This window comes from Gasterosteus aculeatus, chromosome 20 (assembly GCF_964276395.1).
Source record: "Gasterosteus aculeatus chromosome 20, fGasAcu3.hap1.1, whole genome shotgun sequence".
Taxonomy (NCBI): domain Eukaryota; kingdom Metazoa; phylum Chordata; class Actinopteri; order Perciformes; family Gasterosteidae; genus Gasterosteus; species Gasterosteus aculeatus.
Genome location: NC_135707.1, coordinates 478318 through 498210, shown reverse-complemented (window position 1 = coordinate 498210; position 19893 = coordinate 478318). Strand labels below are relative to the sequence as shown.

The 19893-nt window shown below is 51.8% G+C and overlaps 2 protein-coding genes across 7 annotated transcripts; one reads left to right on the top strand and one right to left on the bottom strand.

The window, feature by feature from the left end:
• Positions 1-543: 543 nt before the first annotated feature.
• On the bottom strand, positions 544-4891 carry crdhl (cone RDH-like). The gene is made up of 7 exons (XM_078094247.1): positions 4635-4891; positions 3859-3993; positions 2678-2869; positions 2439-2600; positions 2242-2361; positions 1347-1551; positions 544-896 (listed from the first exon to the last, which is right to left on the bottom strand). Exons 1-7 carry the CDS (start codon positions 4777-4779, stop codon positions 788-790), a joined length of 1068 nt encoding a protein of 355 aa, XP_077950373.1. The 5' UTR covers positions 4780-4891; the 3' UTR covers positions 544-787.
• Positions 4892-8014: 3123 nt separating this feature from the next.
• Positions 8015-19731, top strand: pogzb (pogo transposable element derived with ZNF domain b). Of its 6 annotated transcripts, none has more exons than XM_078094245.1 (19): positions 8015-8150; positions 8644-8762; positions 8866-8937; positions 9009-9241; positions 9469-9520; positions 9632-9796; positions 9879-9992; positions 10840-11044; positions 11156-11304; positions 12146-12246; positions 12315-12461; positions 12552-12686; positions 12770-12915; positions 13005-13154; positions 13672-13728; positions 14368-14480; positions 15990-17609; positions 17700-17736; positions 17814-19731. In XM_078094245.1, exons 2-19 carry the CDS (start codon positions 8648-8650, stop codon positions 19555-19557), a joined length of 5355 nt encoding a protein of 1784 aa, XP_077950371.1. In that variant the 5' UTR covers positions 8015-8150; positions 8644-8647; the 3' UTR covers positions 19558-19731. The 6 variants fall into 6 exon arrangements, with proteins under 6 accessions (XP_077950371.1, XP_040020350.2, XP_040020349.2 ...); XM_040164416.2 differs by having other exon boundaries at positions 12767-12915; XM_040164415.2 differs by having other exon boundaries at positions 9469-9553.
• Positions 19732-19893: the final 162 nt, after the last annotated feature.

Below are 19893 nucleotides of genomic sequence, written 5' to 3'. Positions count from 1 at the left end.
TGTGTTTATAAAGCACGTAATAAAACATATGTAACAAAATTAGAAAATATACGTAAAGAAAGCAAAATTAAAGGTTGTTTTAAACAAAACATCACAAAACATAATCACTAACAATATAATAGTGAAACATGGAGAAAAAACTGGATCAAATGATTTTTTTTGTGTTTCTTAGACTCTGCAGCCTCCTGCTGGTGAAACATAAATAAGTGCTTTATGATCATATTAATGCTTCATATTGATATTACATATTTTACTGCTTTATATCAATATTATTTCATATCAATGTTCCTGCTTTATATTCATATTAAGGCTTGATATTATTAATATAGTTTTCAAATCAATGAATAACTTCTTTAAATGAATATTACTGCTTTGTATTACTATAAATACTGGTTAGGAAATAACAGAATTCAGAAATCTTTTATTCAGAATAATATAATAATTTCCTGGCACTATAATTATCATCATTAGACATTTTAATTTTACAAACTTTGAAATATTACATTTTCTTTCACAAAACCAAACATTTAAGAGATGAAATTGAATTGTGTCAACTGTTATTTATTTATTGATCAACCTCTCAAACACAAATACACAAAAAGCTGCTGAATTTGATTTCCTGAATATTCAAAACATAACCTTAAATAAACTGAACCGAATATTCACTAATAAAACTCTAATAAAACACAAAGAGAACCAAAAAAAGATGAAGCTAGTTAAATAAAACAGTAAGCAAACAAAAAGGAAGAAAAAAAGCTAGTAAATATATTAAGTCAGAAACGTGGGGTTAAAGGGAAATGTCCTTTAATCCAACCAATCGAGCGCTTTCCTCCCACAGCTTTCTCGCCGCAAAGTCGTCCCGCCCCTCCGGAGCCGCCTCCTTCTCTGCACAGTCACTGACAACGAGGAGGAATACAGTTTGCATTAATTCCATATAGCTGGATTCAGAACTACAACACAAATAATTCCACAGTCCCCGTGTGCCTAGTGCTAGCGCATTAGCTGCTAGCACTAGTCAGTCCCCGTGTGACTGACTAGTGCTAGCGCATTAGCTGCTAGCACTAGTCAGTGCCCGTGTGACTGACTAGGGCTAGCGCATTAGCTGCTAGCACTAGTCAGTCCCCGTGTGACACCTTTGTGTAGGTTTCGGTTTCCATGAGCTCAAAGAACTGTGTCAGTTTGAGTAAAACCATTGAGGGAAGTTGAAGGGAAACTAATGGAAACACCATAAAATTCAGCAAAATTAATCTTCACATGAAGAGTGGAAGTGAAACAGAAAGTAATTAAAGTGTCACGCTGGGAGATGAAAGCGAAGACGTCACACAAGAACAGAACCCGCCCCCCACCTAAAGTATCGCCCCGATTGGCCCTCCAGACCCGGCGTCACGGCGCAGTACACGGTGGTCTGACACCCCTGAGTGGGGGTCTTCATGAGCAGCAGGGAGGGGAGCCTTAGCAAGGCCCCCAGCATGGGGAACCAGCCCTCCACGTGGCGGCCCAGCTCGGTCCGGATCACACCCGGGTGGAGACAGAACGACGACACTCCGGAGCCTGAGGGGCAGACAAGGGGAGGTGGGTAAAACAAGCTACAGTGGTTTGAGGTTTATATGACCTGTGGGGGTCTCCTGCAGGTCTCCTGCTACCTCCATTCAGCCTCTGCAGCTCATCCACAATGCAGCAGCTCCACTGGTCTTTAACCTTCCTAAGTTCTCCCTCACTCCTCCACTCCTCCGCTCTCTTCACTGGTACCGGTGGCTCATCCAGTTCTAAACATGGTGCTCACGTACCAGGCTGTGAATGGATGGGGTCCAGCTTACATCCAGGACCTGGTCCAACCCGACGTCCCGACCCGCACTCTCCGCTCTGCATGTGATAAACTGCTTGTTCCTCCTCACTGAGAGCAAAACACTCGACTAGATCTCCACTCTTTGCTGTCCTGCTCCTAAATGGTGGAAGGAGGTCTCTGAAGACATCAGGACCACAGAGAGCCTTCACATCTTCAGACTAAAGACACACCTCTTCAGACTCTACCTCCACTAACACACTAACTAACTGGAGCACTTACATTGGACTTATAATGGTTCTTATCTACAGCAAGTTGTAAATATGTTTATTTGATGAAATCACACTTTCTTGTTTCTTCTTCTGACTTTGTGTCCTGATGGTTGAAATGTTCTGATTGTAAGTCGCTGTGGATAAAAGCGTCAGATGACGTGTGATGTCATGTGTCTAGTGTTTGACCTGTGAGTCGTCGGGACAGTTCCCTGGTGAAGAGCACGTTGGCTAGTTTGCTTTGTCGGTAACTCTCCAGCGAACTGTACGGTTTTCTGCTGGCGAACAAGTCGTCAAAGTCGATGTGACCTGAAAAAACACAATGAAAACTGAATGAGAGAAACAAGAAACGTTACAGCTCAGAGGTCAAAGGTCAGATGTCGTACCCCCTTGGTGGGCAACAGACGACACGGTGACCACGCGGCTGGGGGCTGAGGTCTTCAGCCTCGGCAGCAGGAGATTGGTCAGCAGGAAGTGACCCAGATGATTGACAGCCAGCTGAGTTTCAAAACCGTCTTCCGTCAGCCATCTTGGACACATCATCACTCCTGCAGACAGACCGGTGGAGAGAGACGAGTAGGCAGACAGACAGACAGGTGGAGGGGTGATAGACAGGTGAGCCCACCTGCGTTGTTGATGAGGATGTCCAGTCTGTCTTCACCGTCCATGAAGTCTTTAGCAAACTGTGTGACGGAGTAAACGGAGGCCAAGTCCAGATGCCTGATCACCACGTTCCCATTTCCTGTGGACTGACGGATATCCTCGGCCGCCTGCTCCGCCCGGGTTAGGTCCCTGCAGGCCATCACCACCCGGGCCCCTTCAACGTATCAAACACACCCATCACCACCCGGGCCCCTTCAACGTATCAAACACACCCATCACCACCCGGGCCCCTTCAACGTATCAAACACACCCATCACCACCCGGGCCCCTTCAACGTAACAAACACACCCATCACCACCCGGGCCCCAACAACGTATCAAACACACCCATCACCACCCGGGCCCCTTCAACGTATCAAACACACCCATCACCACCCGGGTCCCTTCAACGTATCAAACACACCCATCACCCCCCGGGCCCCTTCAACGTATCAAACACACCCATCACCACCCGGGCCCCTTCAACGTATCAAACACACCCATCACCACCCGGGCCCCTTCAACGTATCAAACACACCCATCACCCCCTGGGCCCCTTCAACGTATCAAACACACCCATCACCACCCGGGCCCCTTCAACGTATCAAACACACCCATCACCACCCGGGCCCCTTCAACGTATCAAACACACCCATCACCACCCGGGCCCCTTCAACGTATCAAACACACCCATCACCCTATTAGAAATGGGTGTGTTTGATCTGGGGTACGTGGAAGAACCCGGCGGCACACCGTGCTGACGGGCGTGTTTCATTGGGTACTGGGCTCTGTATTAATCCTTGTAATCACCTCAGGTGGTTCAGGCCACTGAGATTACAATGACCTCTGACCCCTGGGGATGACATGGGGAAGGAGGGGGGAGATCGCCAGGACTCGGTCAGGTGAAAAGTAGCCCCCTGCATTACACGACAGTGTGTGAGGCGCAGAGGTCGTGTAACCTGAGGGCCTCACAACGCGTAACAGAAGACGGCACAGCGCCACGTGTCTGACCTCTGCGCGCCACGTGTCTGACCTCTGCGCGCCACGTGTCTGACCTCTGCGCGCCACGTGTCTGACCTCTGCGCGCCACGTGTCTGACCTCTGCGCGCCACGTGTCTGACCTCTGCGCGCCACGTGTCTGACCTCTGCGCGCCACGTGTCTGACCTCTGCGCGCCATGTCCCGGCTCGTCTCTTTGCCGATGCCGGTGTTCGCTCCGGTGATCAGAACCGTCTTTCCGTCCAGACGAGTGGAGCAGCGACAAACTCCACCTGCGATCCACCTCCTCAGCACCGTCACACCTGGAGGCCAACAATCACACAAACAAACAAAGATGTTGTTGTTATTTTGTTATTGTACAAACATTTTTCTGTAGTTTCCAACAATCATCATTATATATACATAAATTACTACACATATACACATAAATACCCATGTATATATAAACAAATATACATAAACACACAAATACACTGTATATACATACATACATATATATATACATACAGAAACGTATCGATATACTCTGATGTGAAGACACTAGTACATAAATACACATAGATTTATACACATCCAGTGGATATAAAACGTCTGTTAAAAGTTCCTCTAATGTGAAAAAATGAGACAAATCAAGTCAGAACTTTTCCACCTTTAACATAAACAATTCAATTGAAAGAAAAATTACATTTTTTAGAGGGAAAAATGTGAAATGAAATTCTAAAATAATAATAATAACCCTTAAACTAATACTTTGTTGAAGCACCTTTTGAATGTATAGATTTTACAGCAGTCAGCGTGGCTCATGCATAAATACACAGTGATATGTACAGTATGTATATATACACATACTGTATGTACACATGTACACGTACTCACTGACGGATCAATGGATACAACAACAACATGACAGATTATTGATTGTTAATCACAAGAGGAATCTTACAGATCACAGCCAGGCCGACCAGAGCTCCAGACCTCAGCAGAAGCCCCCCCCTCCCCTCCTCCACCAGCTCCACGTCAGGGGGGTCAGAACCAGAACCACCGGGCCACGGCAGAACCAGGAACCCTCCCGGGGCGACGGCTCGCATGGCTGCACGTCGGAGCGGACTGAAGAGAAGCAGGACGGAGGCGAGGGGGAGGGGGGCAGATTAATTCAGATTAGGGCAGATTATCCCCCTGTGGGTTCAGGAAGGATCAGTGGATCCAACACAGAACAGAACAACACCAGTACGTGTTTGTGTCCGTAATATGATTATAGATTATCAGATGCTATTTTTTCTATTGCCAGTAAATATGAAGAATGTAATGTATCAGTAATGGAAAAGTGTCCCATAAACAACATGAACTACTAGCAGGTCATGTAGTATTTCTATCAGATAATGTAGTACTTACGTCAGAAAATGTAGTATCAGATTATTTAGTCTAAGTGCATTTAAATAATTGGTGTTTGACAGCAGTGTGCCCCCTGCTGGTGGGACGCAGCTACAGGTTGGTGTGCGTGGTGCAGAGCTGGTCTTTGACCTCGGCCTGTGACGGGCCTGATGGACAAACTGCACCCGATCTCCCTGCGTGGTTGAAACCAATAGGACGCATAAAGGAAAAGGTCAAAGGAACGAGTTACAGCCGCAACACTGGTACTACAACCAGATAATGTACTTCAGTGTAGCACTAAAATCAAATAAGAACTGGCGAGAAAAGGACAGATGGAACAAACTCTTACGCAGACATTTTGATTCAGATGCAGTTGGTGGAACCAGAAACACACAACGAGAACAAAGTGCTTTTAACTTTAACTCTTTATTAAGGAAACCCAGCCATGACTTGCCTGCCTGTCCCTCTACGGCCTGTCCCTCTACTGCCTGTCCCTCTACTGCCTGTCCCTCTACGGCCTGTCCCTCTACTGCCTGTCCCTCTACGGCCTGTCCCTCTACTGCCTGTCCCTCTACTGCCTGTCCCTCTACGGCCTGTCCCTCTACTGCCTGTCCCTCTACGGCCTGTCCCTCTACTGCCTGTCCCTCTACTGCCTGTCCATCTACTGCCTGTCCCTCTACTGCCTGTCCCTCTACTGCCTGTCCATCTACTGCCTGTCCCTCTACGGCCTGTCCATCTACTGCCTGTCCCTCTACTGCCTGTCCCTCTACTGCCTGTCCATCTACTGCCTGTCCCTCTACTGCCTGTCCCTCTACGGCCTGTCCCTCTACGGCCTGTCCCTCTACTGCCTGTCCATCTACTGCCTGTCCCTCTACGGCCTGTCCCTCTACTGCCTGTCCCTCTACGGCCTGTCCCTCTACTGCCTGTCCATCTACTGCCTGTCCCTCTACTGCCTGTCCCTCTACTGCCTGTCCATCTACTGCCTGTCCATCTACTGCCTGTCCCTCTACTGCCTGTCCCTCTACGGCCTGTCCCTCTACTGCCTGTCCATCTACTGCCTGTCCATCTACTGCCTGTCCCTCTACTGCCTGTCCCTCTACTGCCTGTCCATCTACTGCCTGTCCCTCTACTGCCTGTCCCTCTACTGCCTGTCCATCTACTGCCTGTCCATCTACTGCCTGTCCCTCTACTGCCTGTCCATCTACTGCCTGTCCCTCTACTGCCTGTCCATCTACTGCCTGTCCCTCTACTGCCTGTCCATCTACTGCCTGTCCCTCTACTGCCTGTCCATCTACTGCCTGTCCCTCTACTGCCTGTCCCTCTACTGCCTGTCCCTCTACTGCCTGTCCATCTACTGCCTGTCCATCTACTGCCTGTCCCTCTACTGCCTGTCCATCTACTGCCTGTCCCTCTACTGCCTGTCCATCTACTGCCTGTCCCTCTACTGCCTGTCCATCTACTGCCTGTCCCTCTACTGCCTGTCCATCTACTGCCTGTCCATCTACTGCCTGTCCCTCTACTGCCTGTCCCTCTACTGCCTGTCCATCTACTGCCTGTCCCTCTACTGCCTGTCCCTCTACTGCCTGTCCCTCTACTGCCTGTCCATCTACTGCCTGTCCATCTACTGCCTGTCCATCTACTGCCTGTCCCTCTACTGCCTGTCCATCTACTGCCTGTCCCTCTACTGCCTGTCCATCTACTGCCTGTCCATCTACTGCCTGTCCCTCTACTGCCTGTCCCTCTACTGCCTGTCCATCTACTGCCTGTCCCTCTACTGCCTGTCCCTCTACTGCCTGTCCATCTACTGCCTGTCCATCTACTGCCTGTCCCTCTACTGCCTGTCCATCTACTGCCTGTCCCTCTACTGCCTGTCCATCTACTGCCTGTCCCTCTACTGCCTGTCCATCTACTGCCTGTCCCTCTACTGCCTGTCCATCTACTGCCTGTCCCTCTACTGCCTGTCCCTCTACTGCCTGTCCATCTACTGCCTGTCCATCTACTGCCTGTCCATCTACTGCCTGTCCCTCTACTGCCTGTCCATCTACTGCCTGTCCCTCTACTGCCTGTCCATCTACTGCCTGTCCATCTACTGCCTGTCCCTCTACTGCCTGTCCCTCTACTGCCTGTCCATCTACTGCCTGTCCCTCTACTGCCTGTCCCTCTACTGCCTGTCCATCTACTGCCTGTCCATCTACTGCCTGTCCCTCTACTGCCTGTCCATCTACTGCCTGTCCCTCTACTGCCTGTCCATCTACTGCCTGTCCCTCTACTGCCTGTCCATCTACTGCCTGTCCCTCTACTGCCTGTCCATCTACTGCCTGTCCCTCTACTGCCTGTCCCTCTACTGCCTGTCCATCTACTGCCTGTCCATCTACTGCCTGTCCATCTACTGCCTGTCCCTCTACTTAACCGCCACCGATCGGTTCAACCTCCCTGTCTATCAACATCTGTGTCTATCAACATCTGTGTCTATCAACCTGTCTATCATCTATTTCTAGTTTTCCAGAGGCCTTGGAGTGACCTTGTGTCGGCGGACGCTCTGGCCGACGGGGGTCATTGCTCCTCACCGCTGACTTGTTGTTGTTTACTTTCGTGATGATGATTTAGGGATCCTGTGAGATGAAGAATAAAGTAGCCTACATTAGCGATTGAGAAAAGTACTCGACTGATTAAAACGTTTGAAGTGTTTATTAACTTGAAATTTTATTCATAATAAAAAAAACCATTGATACATGTGTTACTTTGTCGTGTGAATCAGTTAAAACAATAGTTTTGTGTTTTGTTTTGCTCTTGACGTCACTATGTAACTCCGCCCAGCCAAAAAACACCAACACAAAATGGTGCCGCCCATGTCCTGCATGTTGGTTTGTTGTTTGTTGTTTGTTGTTGCTCTTCACCCCCCGGACTGAAAACCCGCAGCTCTCTGCGGCCAAGAGCTCCTGTCTCAGCAGGAAGTGACGTAAAAATCGCCGTTGGCCAATCCGCGGCGGCGACACCAAGAGCGGACGCAAGACCCGCCCCCAGCCTTCTGAACCCGAACGCGCCCGAAGAAGAACCGTGCGAACCAGTCCGCGCTCTGCAGGAGAAGGTAAGACGAGCCCGCCCGGGTCCACACGCCCGGGCCCGTTCCGGGGGAGCGCTTGGTGTGTGACCGCTGGCTGCCGCCAGCGCGCGGTGCAGAAAGACAGTTGGTTGCAGACGCAACGCGGCTGAGGGAGCTCGCGGCAGCAGGCGGTACCGGGCTCACGGACCGGTTCCGGTGCCTCCGCTACCCGGGATCAAGTGCAACTGGTCCGCCTATTGTGCCTCTTCCCACCCGGGAGAAAGTTTTCCTCCAGGCGGGACATGAACACTCCTCCTGCGGGGAAAGAAACACAAAGCCCGGAGAGGAGGCGGCGGCGCGCAGCGCCCTCCCGCGACCGCTGCGCGCCGCCGCCTCCCGCGCACCGTTAACACGTTTATTTAATGTAATTACAAGACTTCCCTCCAACTACCGCCCTGTTTTATACGTTTATTTGATGATGACGGTGAGGTTAGAGGTCAGAGGTCGGTGTGATGCTGACCTCTGCTGGTTTCCGTAGTAACATGGACACGGAGTTGTTTATGGAGTGTGAGGAAGAGGAGCTGGAGCCATGGCAACAGGTGGCAGACAGCGTGGAGGAAGACGACATAGACTTCATAGACAGCTGTTGCGAGCCAGGTGACCCACGCGCGCGCACACACACACACACACACACACACACACCATAACACACGCACCATAACACACACACACACTAACTGCTGCAGCTGTCTGTCTCTAGGAGAAGATTCTCTTCTTCCAGCCTCTGAGACTCCGCCTCCCGGGACTCCGCCTCCAATCCCTCCCCCCACAGGTACCTGTCTGTCTGTGCGAGCGTATGCACAAGGGGGCGGGGCTTGTCTTCACTTCTGCTCTCGCCCGCAGCTTCGCCCCTCGTACAGATTCTGCGCTCCCCTGCGAAGCCTCCTCTTCCTCCTCCTCGCCCGCGTCCGTCCTTCATCACCTCTTCTCGCCCCGCCCCGTCCTCCACACCTGCCTTGGCCCCGCCCCTGATGGCTCAGGCCCCGCCCCTCTTCCTGACACAGACAGGTGGCACGTTCCTCCTCCCAGCGGCTCCCGGAACGCCCCACGGCCAGCCTGTCCTCCTCGCCACACAGGTACAGAAATCAAACGCACCTCTATGCAGAGCTCTCATTGGTCAGCGCTGTACTCGGGCTGCGTTCACCCTTTAATGGACAGACGTACATGTAAACACCAGTTTCACTCCAGACGCTCATTCAAATTCCGGCTTCGAGCCAATGGAAACACGGGCAGATTTACTCGCTACGATGAACTAGATTGATTGTTGTGTGATGTCACTGTGATGTCACGTGTTCCCCTGCAGGGCTTCCCAGTGATGAACCGCGGCGCCCCTCTCCTGCTGAACCTGCAGCCGGGTCAGACGGTCCAGCCGCTCACGCTGATCCAGTGTAGGACCCCACTAATCAATAAGTCACGTGACACCTATTGATCCGCTCACTGTCTCCTATCGCCTCCCACCCCCACAGTGCAGTCACTGGGTCAGCTGGTCCGGCCCAGCGTGGGCGTGTCCCCAGTCCATCAGGTGGTCCAGGCAAGAGCAGCCCCCCCCCCTTCACACGTCCCTGGCACCGCCTTTACCGCCACCAAGCTGCCGACTGCGCTGAGCTCCCGCACCGGCACGCCAGCGCCCGGTCCGTCACGCCACATGTGATCGCAGCCGATTGGTCCATCAGGTCGGGTATTGATTATGGATCTTTTTTTTTCTTCCTCCAGTTAACCATCAGATGACTGAAGTGGGCGGAGCCAACTGTCTGAAGATGGCAGCTTGCCCCGCGCTCCCCTCTGGATCGGCCAATGGCGTCGCCCGAATCTCTCCGTTCAGCAGCGGTACGACGTTGGTTCTGATTGTGAGGCACTAATGAAGTACTGAACTTACTTCACTTCCATTTGCTACAGTTGATCTTTATATTGATTATTTATTAAAAATAATAGATGACTTTTTATTATTTTAGATTCTAGATTAAACACTTATTTAAATATATTACTGCAAACTGGATTCAGCAGCAGAGTTATTGAAATGCTGCTGGACGTTTACTGTGAAGGAGGTACAGGAAGCGTTGGGGGTCTCACCTGACGCCAGCTGGTCCACCTGTGAACAATCACTTTGTTGCGTTGCCACGGTTACCAGCTGTATGGCGGCAAATCACTGTCAAAATTGGAGAGCGCAAATCAGGTTGATGCTCACGCGTAAATCAAGCATCCGCGAGCAAAAGTCCGTCCTGCGCGAACGTGACCTTTCAATGCGGATCGATTTTTGGAAAATCTGAACAATGTGCGCACGCTCCCCCATAGCTCGGTGAAGACGGACGCATCGGCCTCAATGTGCCGTAGTTTAGACTTTGTCCCCGTTAGTGCGGAGAAGAGCTTCTATGGTTGAGTGAGTGCATCACTCCAGCCAGAGACGCGGTTTGTAACCAATTAATGTGGATACCATGGCGACTGGCTCCGCCCCCTGGGACTGGCTCCGCCCCCTGGTGACTGGTAAAAAGCGAGCGCGTAGAAAACACCTTGGAGCGCGAGCAGAGAAGCGAGGAAGTATCTGGCTCAGGACGGACTTCTGCTGGCCGACGTTTGATTTACGAGCATCAACCTGATTTGACCTCTCGAATTTTGACAGTGATTTTCCGCCATACGGCCGCCATGACAGTTTCTGCGTGTCACCTGATCCCTGCAGCTCCTGACCCCGCCCCCTTTGCCTCCGCGGTTCCCGCCCACTGCATGACCCCATCGCTGACCTCCAACCCTCACAGGGTGGTGATGAGCGTGGAGGAGTTCTACTACGGGACGTTGGAGGGCGACCTGAGTCTGAGGAAGCCGCTGAGGATCAAAACCTCCTTCACCTGCCAGATCTGCACCTACCGGGCCGAGAACAACCTGAGGTCCCCCCCCAACCCGAACATGTTTAACTCTGCACCCGTACACCTGGGAAACTACACACCTGAGCGCACAAACACACCAATCTATGTGTGTGTGTGTGTGTGTGTGTGCAGGTTGATGCAGCACATGCTCCTGCACTCCGAGTTGGTTGGAGGAACAAGTGAAGACAGGAAGTGCTGCAGGTTCTGTTACCGTCAGTTCTCGTCTCCGTCTCAGCTGCAGAGCCACGAGGAGCAGGTGCACGGCCCCGCCCCCTCCGCCTGTAAGACACCTGGTCAAACAACCAATGCAGCTTCCCGTCGGTCTTCTCTTGGGACGGGAGTCACGTGTTCTGTTGAAGACGACCTGGAGAGTCACGTCTTTGTGTGTGGAAGTCGCTGGTTGCTTTATTTATTGATCATAGACTTTATTGCCCCGTGCATCCACACTGCTGCTCTTCATCAAGGACACATTTGTCCCGTATTTTCCTCCACGACTTTGTTCCCTCGTTGGTGGAGATCTGCCTCCATGAATCAGAGGCCATCCGGCGTCCTCATAGTCCGCCAATGACGGCTCGTACAAGCGCTCATATTTACACATTTCTTCCCACAGGACGGAGACAGAAACGTACCAACACACAAACACAGCAGCTGGCAGCGACGCTGCAGAGGGAACTGTTCCCTTTACAGTCAATTAGATAAAACCCACAACGTGTGTCTAAGGACACTTTGTGTTACAACACACACAACAATTAAGACTCTTCAGCCACTTCAAACTAACAACAGCCATCACGCACAAAGAAAAACGTGAACAAAGACTCACATGACGTAACTTTACAGACATTATGATGATATGATATAAACACTATGAGGAGCAGCTTTGGCACAAATTCAAAATAAATTAAAAAAATTGCGTCAAAAGCGACGCAAGCCTAGAAAAACGTCTCGACACACGCAAGGAGGCAAGGACGCAAGGACGCAAGGAGGTGTGAAAAGCGCTCTGAAAACGCAGCATAAACCAGGCTTCACCGTCTCTCTCTGTCTCTGTCCCTGTCTCTCTCTCTGTCCCTGTCTGTCCCTGTCCCTCTCTCTGTCTCTGTCCCTGTCCCTGTCTCTGTCTCTGAGGTTTGTGTCGTATCTGTGAGTGGGCGTTCGAGAACGAGCCGGCTTTCTTGAACCACATGAAGTCCAACCACCAACCCGGAGAGATGCCCTACCTCTGCCAGGTGGGTTTCAGCCGTTGACCTCCGACCCGTGTCCCCTCGTGCCCCTTTAACCCAGCTGTGTCTTGCAGGTGTGTTCCCATCGCTCCTCGTTCTACGCCGACATCCTGCAGCACTTTGCCAGCTTCCACAGAGACTCTGGCTTCCTGATGTGCCTCTTCTGCCTGAAGGTGACCAGAAACCCCGTCAGCTACCAGCAGCACCTGTCGAGACACCAGGTGACCTCACACACACACACACACACACACACACACACACTCATTATTAGCCAACAAACAATATGCATATGACACATCCTTCCTTCCCAGATGAACCAGGCGTTCCACTGCAACAGGTGTCGCCTTCAGTTCATCTTCCTGAAGGACAAGATGCAGCACAAACAGGAAAACCACCGCAGCTTCCGTCGTCCCGCTGAGCTTGAAGGGCTGCCCCCGGGGTCAAAGGTCAGACCCTTTTGCCATCATCCCTAAATATTAAGACCTGACCCCCTTTCATCCATTCTTATTATTGATCTATGTGTCAGCAGGTGACAATCAGGACCTGTGGGAAGATCAGGCCTCTGCTCCAGAGCCCCGCCTCCCTCATCCAGCCAATCAACATCAAGAGTGAGACGTCTCCGCTCCACAGGAGTCCCGCCCTCCTCAGGTCATCGCCACCACGCCATGTCAACAGGTCAGCCCGATGAGTCTCACATTAACCATCGCAGGTGAGACTACGGTCAACAGCCACAGGCCAACATCTGGTCTCTTTGGTACTTGCAGGTCTTCGGGCGGTGGCGGGGACCACCTGGTGTGTTTGGAGTGTGGGAGCCGTGTGCTGGACTTCTCGGCTCACTACCCGACCCACGTCCGGTGTCTGCTGTGTCCCTACAGCAGCTGCTGCTCCAGAGCTTACGCCTCCCACATGATCCAGTAAGATGCCACTGATTAAGAGTTAAAGTGTAGATTTATATCTTTCTGAGTTCTTGTCATGACGGACCATGTTTACCATGTTTATAATAGTCATGTGAAGAGCATGTACGTGGCAGAAGGACTTATCTCTATGCAAACATCATCAAACCAGTGTTTCCCCCACAGACCCCTTCCACCTGAACAGGTCTGTGATATAAGCAAATTAACCCCCCCCCCCCCCCCGACACGTGCACAAATGCGTCCGTGTATGTTCACAGGAGCAGACAGACTACCCCCCCCTGGCCAAACTGTCCGTTCAGCAAACTACGTTACATCACATGCCGTTTAGCTCAAAAGAACAAGACACAAAGTGCTATTTCATGAAATAAGCTGAAAAATACTTCTGGATGGATTCAGTGATGTCATAGGGATTCTCTCAATGCTGATTGGCTCTCCTCTGGTGCTCTCACCATGATTTGACGTGTCAACGTTCTTCAGCTTTGTCTCTGATTCTGATTGTTGTTGTTGTGGTTTTCAGTCACGTGCCGCGGACCAAAGACCGAGTCCTTCCCCTGCACAGACGCTGTCCTCCATGGTGAGACTCCCGTCCTGTCCAGGTGTCCCACCTGCTGCTGTCGCGCTTCTTTCCGACAAGGGGATGTTGGTTTGATCTTCTTTAATCCAAATGTCTCGCAATCTCCAGGTAGATGTTACAGGTGTAACCAATGGTACAGCTGTTACAGGCATCACAGGTGTAACCAATGGTACAGCTGTTACAGGTATCACAGGTGTAACCAATGGTACAGCTGTTACAGGCATCACAGGTGTAACCAATGGTACAGCTGTTACAGGTATCACAGGTGTAACCAATGGTACAGCTGTTACAGGTATCACAGGTGTAACCAATGGTACAGCTGTTACAGGTATCACAGGTGTAACCAATGGTACAGGTATCACAGGTGTAACCAATGGTACAGCTGTTACAGGTATCACAGGTGTAACCAATGGTACAGCTGTTACAGGTACCACAGGTGTAACCAATGGTACAGGTGTTACAGGTATCACAGGTGTAACTGATGCTACTGGTGTCGGCCATGTTACAGATGTTACTTGTTACCATTCAAGTGAATCATGAGTACTAATTTGCTGGAATTTGGTTAAACAATCATGTTGTTGTTATTGTTATTGTTGTTATTGACCTCCACACTAACCTAAAGTTGTTCCTGTGTTTCAGTGTTTACCTGCTGTGCTGCTCTCAGTGTGACTTCAGCCCTCAGACCGCTGATCAGATGGCTAAACATCTACTGAGGAACCCGCTGCACCACAGCGCCACCTGCAGGCCACGGCGTAAGAGACACAATTCAATTTATTTGAATTCTATTTTGTAGAAATGACAAATCCGCCTCAGAGGGCTTTACAGTCTGTGCACATCCGGCATCCTCTGTCCAGAAGCCCTCACATCAGCACAGGAGAACCTCAGTGAGAACTAGGGCTTGACATTAGCACCGTTTGAGATCGTATGTCCCTCCAGGGTTGCCGCAGATGCAAAAGTGTGGTTGAGGGATTATTGGTGTTATTAATGTGCCCTGAGTGCATCATCCACGAATCCAGCACGCTCGATCGCGTTGGTGGTAGCCGTGGTTCTTGTGCACCAACTACGGACCGCGACGTGAGCGTGCACGTCCTTAGCTTAGCTTAGCTTAGCTGTCTCAGTTTAGCCATCAGGTGGTATCCGCGCTTCAGAGAGTTAATGAAGCGCGGCTGGTTAAACGTGTGCTTGGAGATGAAGACCTGTTTAACAGCTTGGAGCTGTTTACCGACGGAGTCCATGTGGAGCAGGTCCACATAATAAAGTCACTGCAGGTTCTCAAGCCTCACACGTTGACTGTGAGACACGCGCATTTCAACCAGCTCACACGCCACATCGTGGGAAGGAAACGCAAAACAAGTTGTATCGTGCACGAATTCCCTCTCGCCCACCGTACGCTCGTTACTAAGCAACAGACACGTGACCGCTGGAGGCTTTTGGAACGACTTGAGGACACAGAGCAGGTCAGACACAGAAGAGGAAAACTGGTGATGAGACCGAAATAGAAGAGGAGACAAAGGAAAGACAGTGGGCTTGACTTGGCTGGTTTACACGGAAGCCCATTTCCCACCAAACAATTAAGGGTTAGAGTTGAAATTAGGAGATAAAACGTCAAAATGATGACTTAAGATATGCACATGCGCAAGCTCCTTCATAGTTCAGTACTGTGACTTTGCAAACCAGTGGCGGCTTGTGGATTTTTATTGGTCAGCCAATCAGTTTCAGTAAACATTCCAGTATGATTCAATGCAAAAAGGGTATCAAACACCCATTATTACTTTGCAGTTAAATATTTAACATTTTTTCCAACAGTTTAACATATTATGGACATATTATTCAAACAATCCAGTATATCAATTAATATATACATAACTATATCTATATATAAAACAGTATTCAGAATATGATATAACTACCATATTGTAAGTATTATAAATATAAATATATTTATATAAAATCTATTAGAACATGTGTATATATAGATATGAACTCACCTAAAGGATTATTAGGATCACCTGTTCAATTTGTATATATACACATGTGTGTATACATATCTATGTGTGTATATATATATACTTCACTGAGTTTTCACTGTTGCAGTAAGAAACTTAATATTTAGAGTGATAGAAAGCTGGCTGACCTCCTGCAGGAGGAGCTGCAGCTCCGTCAGAAACACTTTCCTGTGACCTTTTTGTATCTGTACTTTTCTAGAAATGTGAAAGAATATCTTATGAGGTGAAGTTCAAACGTGATGTTTTTCATTGCAGGCTGCATTGAACCAGACATCCAGTTCTGCCTCCAGAAAGAGCGGCGACCCGCAAGTGGAGAAGAACCGGTCCAGAGTGCAGACCTGCCCAATCCGTCCTGGAGGTCAGCGAGTCGATGGAAACTGCCGTCGGAGAGCGAGGAGTTTGCTCCCGTGCTCCCGTTCCAGCAGAGCACCGGACCGCACCACTTTCTGTCAAAGAACACCGACGCCATCGACTTCTTTCACCTGCTCTTTCCTCAGGAGCTCACGGAGCTAATCACCAAGGAAACCAATGCCCACGCCAAGACCTGCCGCTTCATGGGCCTCGGCTACTCGGACTGGGTCCCCACCACCGTGCACGAGGTCAAGGGCTTCCTTGGCCTAGTCATCTTGATGGGGCTCCACAACCTCCCCGACCCGTCACAGTACTGGTCCTGGAGCCACTACGACAACAGCTACGCCTTCTATCGCGCAATGAGCTTCAAGCGCTTCCAGCAGATCACCGCCAACATCCGCATGGGCAGCTTCGCCACGGAGCAGCTCTGTGGAACCAGTAACCCCAACGACCCGCTGCACATCTTCAGGCCGATGCTGCGCCTCCTGGGCGCCGCCATGTGGAGTGCCTACAAACCAAACTGCTGCCTGTCCGTGGACCAGGCGCTGCTGCCCGGCCCCGATGAGGCGGGCTCAACGACCCGGCCCAAGGCATGGCTGCTCTGCGACTCCAAGTCCGGCTACTGCCACCGCTTCTTCATCCAGGCAGGGGAGGGTGAGGGCCTGGGGCAGGGCTTCACCGTGGTGCCAGAGCTGGTGGAGGACCTGGAGGACAAACACCACCAGCTCTACCTGGCAAGTTCGCTGGCCTCCGTCCCGCTCATGCAAAAGCTTTTGGACCTGGGGATCTACGCCTCCAGCTCCTTTCCCCCGCTCAGCCCCGTCTTGCCCCGGGAGTTGTGGGAGGAGGGTCACCTGGAGCGACCCGGGGACTTTCTGCAGAGGCGGTTTGGCTCCCTGCTGGCCACCCGCTGGAGAGACACCAAAGAGATGGGCTGCCTGTCAACCAACGCGGCCCCTGGCGAGCAGGACACCGTCTGGAGGAGGTCTCAGACCAGAGTGGGCGGACTAGACCCTGTGGACCGCCCCATGGCCTTCTGCCTCCTGCAGGAGAACATGCGAGGTGTTGACATCTGCAAGCAGCTGCTGGCCTGCAACCCGCTGGGAGGAATCCTCCAGGACCGACACTGGCGCGGCCTCTTCTGGTTCCTGGTGAACCTGAGCATTGTCAACGCCTTCATCGTGCTGCGGGAAAGCCGCAAGGAGAACCCGCCAGCCTGGGTGCAGGACGGCCTCTTCACGCAGGTCAGCTTCCGCAAGCGCCTGGGCAACCAGCTCGCCAAGTGTGCTCAGAACCACTCGGAGACCGTGGAGATCGCCGGCTCCCGCGCAACCAGGGCAGAGGCGCCAGTGGAGCAGAGGCACCGCATGGGTAAGATTAGCAGCATCTCCAAGAGATGCAAGACCTGCCACCTGAAGAACCTCCGGCACGAGAGTGTCTACGGCTGCGTCGTCTGCAGGGCGAACCTGTGCAAACACCCCAGCTGCTTCTGGGAGTTTCACGGCCTCTCACCCCGGAACAAAGGTCAGTGATTCAGAGGGTGAGGAAGGTTGTTTATGACCCGTTCTTGGGGTTTTACATGATTTAAAGATGCGTGTTTTGTTTATTTACAAGGTTCAACAAGAGTGGGATTCATCAAGGACAGAATCAGGTAATGTTTTTACGCTCAAACGTTTAATACATCTTTTGGCTCCAATGAGTTCAACATCTGAATCCCTTGTGTTGCAGCGGTGATGTCACGGTGAAGGAGGTCGAGGACAATGTGGACGGGGCCATGGCGCCCGTGGAGGACTTTGATTTCTCTGACAACGACGTGGACGACATAGAATATGACGACGTCGACGACATCAAGGAAGAGCTCGTCGAAGAAGTAAAGCCCCTGACATCTCGCCCATCGTCAATGACGACCAAGGGGGCAACCGCCTCATTTGTTGGTAAAGACGATTTCCTCACCGCCCGCAAGCTCCGCGTCGCCCTCTCAGCCCTGTGTGACGGAGTACGCCAGGCCTCCAGGGTGTTTCTCACCGAGCCGGGCCTCATCCGGTCCTGGCTGCGGGAGGCTGGGAGACGCCAAAGGTCAGCCGCGCAGGAGCGGCCCAGGACGGACGGCGATGGCGCTGCCCGCATGGTGGCCTGGGTGCTGTCCATGCGCGAGCAGCAGCTTCCCATCACGGAGAGCAACTTCTTTCGCAAGGCTTCCGCGCTGAAGAAGAAGGGGGTTTTCAGCAACGCCTTCCGCATCTCCTACAACTGGGCGGTAGGCTTCATGCTGGAGCACCAACTGGGCGTCGGCAGCTCGCCCGGCGCAGCTCTGCCTTTGCCGCCTTCCCTAGAGGCCAAGGTCGGATCCTTCAGGGAGTTCACGCAGAAGGTCGTCCGGGCCAACGGACTCGCGGACAGCGCCGTGGCCGCTATGGACGAATTGTGTCTATTTGTGGATGTACGGCTGGTCCAGGACAAGTCCCGGCGTTCTGAGGCGCTGGAGCTCACCGGGTCTCTGCCGCTGGTCACCGTGTACCTGGCGGCGCTAGCCGACGGGACCATGCTGCCGTCGATGATTCTGGCGAACCGGCAGATGTCTGAGAAGGTCCTTCCCGAGTTTATCCATACCGGACCGGAAGGCCTGCCAGTAGAAGAAGCCCTGGATCTGTGGACCAACAAAATATGGCTGAAGCATGTTTACGGGCTTGCCAGGCCCGGTAAATCCATGCTGGTCCTGGACCGGCACCGAGAGCACATGGGAGATCCCTTTCTCGCCATTATCAGCGGGGCGGGAACCCTGCCGGCCATGATCCCTGCAGGCTGCTCCTCCGGTCTTCAGCCACTGGAGGTCTGTGCGAGGCCGGTGTTGCAGCGTTTCCTGTTGGCTCGTTGGGCCAAGTTCATTGCTGGGAACCCGGAGGAGCTGGAGGAAACGGCGCCGCACCAGCTCCAAGCCAACGTGGCCCAGCTGCTGGTTGATTGGTTGGTCGAGGCACTGACACACTTAAACCAGCTTCCGCGGCTTTTGCAGAAGTCATTCTGCCTGTCGGGCCTTCTGCGAGAGGAGAATGAGGAGGAGCAGACGATGAGTCCAGAGGGGATCCAAGCGGACATCCTCAAAAGCCTGACTGAGATCCTGCTGGGGCCCGAGGCCTCGGATGACCTCCCCGAGCTGCTGGAGGATGAAGAGGACGCCGGCGAGGACCAAGGAGATTTACAGATGGCACCAGAGGAAGAAGAAGGCAAGGAGGTGAACGTAGAAAAGGATGCAATCAGAGGTGAGGAAGACAAGAAGGAGACAGGGGAAGACAGGGAAAAAGAAGCAGAGAAGCTCGAGGAGGACAGCGAGGAGGGAGGAGATGAGACAGTGGAGGACAGGAAGGAAGCAAGCAAGAGGAGACGTGAGACCAGGATCATGGTTGGAGAGGAAGTTGGCGACGAGTGGAAGATAACGGGGAAGAGCCGGGCCGACGGCGTGGAAGAAAGCTGAAGCAAAGACGGAGACGTGAAGTGGGCGGCGACGGCTGTGGCTCCACCCACAAACCCACCTGTTCAGGTCATCAAGCTCCAAATGAGCTGGAACACACATGTATAAAAATGAGATGTTGGACAGACGATGTGACTGATGATGGATTCTATTCCTCTTTAATAAAATAAATCTTCAGCTTTGGGTCTTTTTATTAGTGATGAAATGTTTAAATACAAATTAAAGTGCAGCCAAGCTCTCCGTCTTAAAGCAGCATTCTCTACTAATATAGAAGTTCGTCAGTCATCCTCTACACCGCTTACCTAAAGAGGGTCGCGGGGGTCAATGGAGTCCACACCA